The 7,723-nt window shown below is 52.5% G+C and overlaps 1 protein-coding gene across 2 annotated transcripts in view; it reads left to right on the top strand.

Moving 5' to 3' along the window:
* LOC144168694 (PAT complex subunit CCDC47-like) overlaps positions 1 to 7,497 on the top strand; it is a 55,535-nt gene extending 48,038 nt beyond the window's left edge. The window contains exons 10-12 of one of the 2 annotated variants that reach the window (XM_077697633.1): positions 933 to 1,042; positions 1,129 to 1,296; positions 5,535 to 5,750. In XM_077697633.1, coding sequence (XP_077553759.1) covers positions 933 to 1,042; positions 1,129 to 1,296; positions 5,535 to 5,606 — 350 coding nt within the window. In that variant the 3' untranslated portion in view covers positions 5,607 to 5,750. Of the gene's footprint in view, positions 1 to 932; positions 1,043 to 1,128; positions 1,297 to 5,534 lie in introns of both variants that reach the window. The other variant, XM_077697632.1, reaches the window with a different exon arrangement.
* Positions 7,498 to 7,723: the final 226 nt, after the last annotated feature.

Consider the following 7,723-nt stretch of genomic DNA (forward strand, 5'->3'; position numbering starts at 1 on the left):
TGGTGAGGTATTGAGAGGAACCTGGGCACGGACTGAAGTGCATCACATTGGAGGCAGCCCTGTGAGGCAGGCCCGGTCCTGTTTCTCGCCACATCCAGGTGCATATGGGCAGCCTTGTCATTGGCCTCCACGCTGTCACGTTGTTGGGGGCACTCTCTGCCTCCTGGAAGCAGTTCTGTGCGACCTCCTTTGCTCCCATGATGCTGCACAGGACAGCTCCAAAGCTCCACGAATGTCCCCCTTGGTGGGGCGTTTTTAGGTGGAGATGAAGCAGGAGCCTGTCAATTAGTTCCTGAACCATCGAGGTGCACTTTGGTGCAGCACAGTGCACAGATTGCAGCTCCGAGTTTGTCAGCAATGCTGCTTTTGCTCGAGAGAAAGGGTGTTCCTCTTGCGACCACCCATGGTGGCAGCACTTGTCAGAAACCAAAGCGGAAATGAGACACCCGGCAGGGCAGAGGCCAAGCTTTGCAAAGTGGTGCTGGCCATCATTCTGAAATGGTGCATCGGTGACATGAGAGATGCGTTGGTGCGGGAGTCTGAAGAACAAACAGAACCCTGCTGCCCTTGTTGAGGAAAATGACAGCTCAAAGCTGGGTTTTCATTAGTCTTCCATTCGCTCGCAGGACTCGCGAACCAGTGCATGTCTCCTCCCGCCAACAGTGCACCATTCCAGAGTGGTGGCCAGCACCAGTTCACACAATTCGACCGCAGTGAAGAAGCAGCAATGCGAACAGTGTGGCAGATGGGGGCCAAGGGAATCACCGCTTTGGAGGTGCGTAGAAAAACGCAAGCTGCCTCTGGTTTGCCAGAATGTTCTCTCAGGGGAACCAAGCAGCCCGTGTAGCTCATTCAGTGTGGACCCCAAGTCGTGCGAGCGGGAGCCTCAACAGCAGAGCCGCTTTCTGCGTGCCAACAAAGTGCTCTTGCAGTGCCCGGCATGGGGCGGGTGTCAGCGGAGACCATGGAGGAGATGAAGCCGCTCATGCAGCTGGTCTTCCACTGCGTGGAGAAGGTGCGCCGCTTCAAGCTCAGCAAGGAGGTGAGCAGGCCCCGGGGGGAAGGGGGGGGGGGGGTACTGGCTGTGCTCATTGGTGGGGATGACGGGCGATGCCACTGCTGCCGCAGGCGAAGCAGAAGAGCGAGCGCAACCGGCTCAAGGTGGAGGAGGAGTTCCTGAAGACGACGCACGCCCAGCGGCAGGAGGCGGCCCAGCTGAAGCGCGAGGAGCGCCGTCGCGTCGAGAAGGAGCGCATGATGGCCGAGGAGGACCCCGACAAGCAGCGCAAGTGGGAGGCAAGTGTGCTTGAGGCGGGCGGCTTTCCCTGGGCCATCTCACTCGGCTTCTGTTGAAGGTTAAGCAACAGAGGGGAGCCAGTGCACACTGTAGGAGCGGGTTTTTTTTCACCGGGCTGCTGCGGTTGCACATGCTCATGCTTTTGCTTATGCTTGCCAACGCTTTGGCAGAGGGACGTTGTTGAAGTGACCTCTGATTGTGAAGGGGTTTTATGACAGAAAAGAACCCTGCCACTCCCTCGAGAAAGCGCGCGAGAAACATTGGTAGGTTGAACTCAAGCTCAACATGGGATCATCCTGTTTGTCTGGTCTCGTCATGTATGTTGTCTCTCATCTCTCAGTCTCGTATCACTGGCACTGTAGGATGAGCAGGGTCACCAGTGTTGCTGCCCGTCTCATGGGCAGGGCTCTTTAAACCTTTGCAGCCCGGAACTTTTACCCCCTTTTCTACTGTTCCTGTCCTTACTGCACATTTTGCCAGATTCTGGCGCTTGTGTGAGAAAAACTGACAGGATATTTACGGGATATTTATTTTCCTCTTGCAATCTGTTTGCAACTCCTTTAGAGCAGCGTTTGAAACTGCTCGAAGCATTCTCCTGGGTGCAGGCCAGGGTTGTTACTGCAGGTTTTGCAGAAAAACACAGTTTCCCTCCTGCCTCCCTTTGTTTTTCTATTGCTACACACAGCACAGTCCTTGCGGCTTCGGCCTGGCAGCTTGTACATGAAAGGGCTCGTCCCACCTAGCCTTTCCTCGCACTGCTTTTTGGCTCGAGCCCCCAGATCACCCACTAGCTACTGGACGTGGTTGCGGCAGTGCTGCAGGGGTCACTGCTTTTTCTCGCCATGATTCTGCAGCTGTGTGCGCCTCCAAACAAAACTATTCACAGTGGAAACTTCCGGGTGCCAGGCCTTTGCCACCTATTCATTGTCTTTGAACAAAATGCCGAGCTCACAGAGTAATGATCAGCCAGGGTGTCTCCGCCACCATTGTGGTCTTCGTCACTCGCTTCTGTCGAGTCACTGCCATCACTAACTAGTGGAGGCACACAATTCTCTTCCTCACTGAAGTCATCATCGCTATTGCTAAGCGCACCACCGTAGAACGCACGTGATAAGAAAGCAGCCATGTCTGTCAGCAAACAGCAGGCGCGTGGAAAACACCCTGGAATCCTGAAGGCCCGTGCTGAGCATTGTGCTGCACCCCAGTGCAAAAAGAAGAAAACTTCAAAAAAAGTTCATTTATCTCTCAACAGTGTCGCTCATGTGTGCAAAGAATGCAGGCGCATGGCAGTGACAAAAAGTGCGAAATTCAACCTTCAACACCCCAGTCGGGCAGCCCTCGACAACGGACTGCACAGGGTTAAGCAGCCTTTGTTGGTGCAGTGGGACACTGGCAGTACGACTCTCAAGGGACTGCGCAGAAGCGTCAAATGACCGAGGTGTCGTGTGATCGGGGTACGCATAAATGCCCGCCTAGTAGACAGCCTCACACGACAGGTGGGCTAAGAACTTAATCACACTACTACTAAATTTAGCGTGTGCTTGCGTAATTTGCGAACCTTTAGCTAGAATGCCAAGTTTCTAAAAGAAAAAAAAAACTGATAAACGCCTATTTCATGCCCCCTCCCTTTCACAACGCCTGCACTAGCCTGCCAGCTATGCTGTCCCGCGCTAGCCCACCAGCCCTGCATGTCGCATGCGCGATAAGCTGGGAAGCCCGACACAGCCATGCGGACAAGCTAATTGAGAGGAGAAAAGGCGAGAGTGAAACTGCCAAGGCCATGGATAAAAGGCAAGACAGGAATGGAGCGACAGCGTGGCGTTGAAAGACACTGATAGGCAGAGAGAGGGGGAAAGAGACAGTTGTGAAAGCTTGGATCGAGCGGGTGAGGAAAGCAGGTGTTCGGTCACCACGGTGGAATTGCATGGTATGTGTTTTCATGTTCGTTGGTTCAGTCCGCCTGCAGTTGGCGCATTGGCATCTGCTGCCGAGTGGGCTGTCAAAGGTGAACTCCCGCCCACCTGTACCCGCCTGCTTGCTTGCATCTGCTCAGCCAGTGGTCTGGCCTGCCTGGGCACCTTTGCACATCAAGCAGCGTCAAACGGGGGTTAAAGGCACACTGAAGTGAATTTGTCAAGCTCCCGTTTTTGCTTGCACTGCGTAGACTGGCTCAAATTGACACACTTTTCATCGTTTATCTGGTTGATAAGTCATTTTATAAAGCGTGAAAAAAGAAAAACTACCATGCGCGGTCTGTGGCGGCCACACCAACTAAAGGCTGTGACAACAGGAGGAGGTTCACCGTGGTTGGACGGTGTCCAAGATTAGCATTCAAACAAGTTTCGGTTTCGGTTCTGTAAAACAACATTTGACATCCGACGGCATCGTAAGATGGGCATTCTCGATATGTCAGTAATCGTCGTACTGCGTTTCTGCCATGTTGTCAGCTGTAAAGTGCCTAAGATAAGCCTCCCAGGACAGCTTGGAATCGTAGCATTCACTAGCCGAGACCTACGCAGTGCATGGACGCCCTCCGCGTACCCGCAGACGCCCAAATGTCATGCGCTTTTCCCCCATATTTGGAGCTTGCCTCCCTCATGCCTGTACCGTAAAAAGCGTGTTCGCACCAGGCCAAGGGTCTGTTCATTCTGGCCTGTGCCCACTGCCCGCAAGCAGGCGGTGCTTATGCCAACAGCACGCCAACAAGAACTCGCTAGCGCGTCAGAGTCAGCCTGTGCGCGCTTTCTTTGAACTAGTTCGTGGAGCAGTGAACGTTATGGCCCAAAAATGGTGAACTCAGTATAGAAAACATTGGCCGAAAGCGAAAAAGTCAACCTACAAAAAAAAATGTACCCTCGGGGATTCAAACTTGGGACTTGCAAAATAACATACCTAGCGCTCCAGACCACTCGTCCACAGGCCAGCGCTGCCATCGTTGAAAATATATGGTATATAATGTATAACCAGTGTACACTTTTATTTAGTTTTAGCATTTCGAGCAGCTTAAGTGACTATTTGTTGTATAGCGCTCGAGCAGTAAGCGTCACCCAAATTTACACAATATATCACGTCCAGCAATTGCATGTCATAGACAGAAAAGCGTTCGCAGATGTGTGGTCGTGCTGCTCACCGCTGTGCTAGCTCACCCAGCGCAAAAAAGTGCTTGCTGCTCCCTAGTTTTACACTGCACAGTAAAAGTTTCAGTTGGTTTTATTTCCTTAGTACCTAAATTCACTTCGCTGATTCTTCTCCTGCCTTAAGTGGCCTTAGCTTTTCTTAGCATGTGCGCTTGTGTGGAGTGACCTGGACTTGGAGCTTGATACAGTGTATAAACTAACAAAGTAAAGAATGGCACACTCTTCCATCCACAAACGTGTCGCGGCTTAGTTTCAACTGAGTGAACGAATTGCGACGACTCGGCGGCGGCTGGCGGACTGACTCTGTCGTAAGGTCGGCGAGCCGTGCAGTAGCGCAGTCAAGCCAAGTCATCTCCTCCTGACATCACACGAAAACGCCACAGAAAATGGGCTAGGATGCAGAGAGGAGGACGGCATTTTCGAATTGATTTTTCTACTAAATAAACTCGCGTAAACGCACACAGAGTGGTCGAAACATGGCCTGTGGGCTCCGGGCTACAATTCGTGCTAGTAATCCCGCAATGTTTACTAAGTCACTTCAGTGTTTGTTTAAGAATAGAGAAAGGTCGGGATGAGGCAATGTAAAAGATGGGAAGTACGCTGGTGTATCCCTGCCAGGGTTTGTCATAAAGTGGACCGTGTGCTCCCGAGCATGGTATAATCAAGGTTTTTAATGCCAATGGGGAGCTTGGCAGGACCGTGGCGATCTGTCGTAAGAAACGGGGCGTCATAAGACTAGGGGACATGTCATCAGGGTTCCACTGTATTGCTTTCAGTCATGAAACAGGAGTCTCTTCCATTCACAGTGCCCTTGGAGATAGGCCTGTGCTGTGAGTTTGGTTTCGATCTGGCTGGCATTTCCTGCCACATCGATACGATTTGCACGTGTCGTCATTCGTCCAGTTGTGCCTGTTGTCAGTAGGTGCAGCTTTGAATAATAACGGCCGCGATTATGGCGCACTGGCCTGCTGTGCTGTGCAACTTTGCTTTGCGCTAACTGTGCCCCGGTAAGCGAGCGGCGCGGACATCCCCGTGGCCGGTAGGCGAGCGCTTGCCTGCCAGTGACGTTCCCGCCTTGTGCCGCATGTGCCGCTGCCCAGGAGCGGGAGCACCGGCGGGAGCTGAAGCGCCGCACCCCCAAGATGAAGCAGCTCAAGGTCAAGACCCTCTGAGGGGAGCCACGCTTGCCAGGCTGCTGCTGCTGCTGGGCGCACAGGGTCTCCTCCAGTGGGGCGGGGAAGGACGCCTCCTGGAGCGGTGGTGTGCCGAGGGCGTGGACAGTATGCTCTCCCTGGTGGGATGCGGCTGTGTCTGTGAGAGAGGACACTGGGCCCTGTCTGGCAGACTCTGTGCACGGCCTGCTGGGAATGTTCTGTTTTGCTGTGGATGGGAAGATGGCCTACCTACTGCAGCGCCACGTCTTGCCAATGTCGCATCCGACGCTATTAAAGAGTCCCAGCCGCTGCTGCCGAGTCCTCCTGGCACAGGCTCCATCTGCAGGGTTTGTGCGGCCCCTTTTGATTCCCTCTGGGATTTCTCAAGCCTTCGGCTGGTTCCTGGAAAATGTGCGCCCAGCTGGTGGAGTAAATGTAGTGAGCTCAATTCAGTAGTGCCGTGAGTGGCTCCACCCGGAAGATGCCTTGCACGGGCCGGTCTTTCATGAGACAATCGCAGCGTTCGTAGAAAAAATCCAGTTTGCGTCAGTTGCACATCAAATGTACTTGTTTTGCCTTTTTGTGTAAAACCAGGCGCCGCTCTGTTTTGTGGTTCTTGTTTATTCTTCACGTCCCGATTTTTCCTGCTCACTTTTTCCTGTGGTTCTCACTCCGAGTGCAAGATGGTGAGGGGGGGGGGGGGGGGGGGGCAAGGTCCCACATTCACCGAGAGTCAAGGGCTGGCCACACAAGAGGGCCTGGTGGCGTCCCAGAAGACAGTGGGAATAGTGAACGAAGCAGCTGTGAATGGAATGTGACGAGACTTGTTATTTCACCCCCATTGCTGATTGCACAGAAGTAAATGACAGTGCCAGAAATACTGGGCAGCACTGTACATTACTTACCATTCACGACTGTACAGAAAAAGCAGCCAAGTATTGGCATGCCTTTGGGTTTGGGCTGACCATGCACAGGGTTGCTGTTAGTCAGGGTGACTTTAAAACCAGCCAAAAAGAAAGAAAAAACAGTGTTTGTACACCACTGTCACATAAATGACTCGTCAAAATGACAATCGTACCTGTTCTGAACTGCATGTTTATGAGCTCAGATCCTGGGAGAGACGGTTTCAAGTCCGCTCTGGAACAATGTCGAAATGCGAAGCAATGGAATTACAAAGCACATTTGAGATATCATGGTGCAGACCCCACTTTTATACTTTGTGAATTGTGGCCCCAAATGTCTTTTGTTCTATTTTGTTTTGTAATGCCAGGGGTGGCATGAGTGGTAGCGGTGCTTGCCGAAAGGCAAGAGCTGGAGTTGTTCTTCAGCCGTAGCGGAGTTTTTTGCGTCTGTAGCCACCGTCAGACATTATTGGCACCCTAACCCAACAGGGAGCAGTGAACGTCTCAGTGGCGATGCTGAAAAGGGATGCAAGTGGCAAGGATCAAATTCCAGTTACTGAACGCTGATGTTTCAGGACCTCCTGTGAACACCGTTTTCCGGGGGGAAAAAAAAGGTTGAGCCTCATTGGCCACTGTGAAAGCATGGCTGGTTGAAAGAAAACAATGCTCGTTGCACTGTGTGTGAATTTTCCGTCACCTTGAGTTACAAAGTAGTCCTTAGACCTTTTCGTCAGACGTCTTGTGCAGATTTTGCCATTACAAAATTGGCACCACCGCACAGGTGCAGGGTCGCTTGGGTCACAGCGCGAACCTGTGAGGTGTGCCGTCTTCCCCTGCTGAACACACTGAGCACTTACTTAAAAAGGCCTGGGCTGGCTCACCAAGTAGTGTGCCTGTTGCTGGCAGTCGTGGCTGCCGTTCAATTTGAGTGTTGCTGTAGCGCAGGGAGTGATGATCAAAGCCCTGCGCAGGGGAGTGACTTGTGTCAATAAACTGCCCGTGGTGGAGCCTGTGTTGCGTGCTCAATATCGGTCGAGTCAAAACTGCATTGCCCGTGTCCAGGGCAGGACAATGCCTCAGCTTGGAAGCCGAGGAGTCCTGGTGCCACTGACAAAATTGGTGCTGCAAAGCAAGTCTGCAGTGGCCACTTGCACAGCGCTGCATGCATGCCAGGAAAACCATGTTTCTTGCCAAATTTGCAGTACCTACCTACTACCTGTCATGTGCCTCACA

The sequence above is a fragment of the Haemaphysalis longicornis genome, unplaced genomic scaffold (genome assembly GCF_048455015.1).
Source record: "Haemaphysalis longicornis isolate Haplotype H1 unplaced genomic scaffold, Haemaphysalis longicornis Haplotype H1 scaffold_2, whole genome shotgun sequence".
NCBI classification, from domain to species: Eukaryota; Metazoa; Arthropoda; class Arachnida; order Ixodida; family Ixodidae; genus Haemaphysalis; species Haemaphysalis longicornis.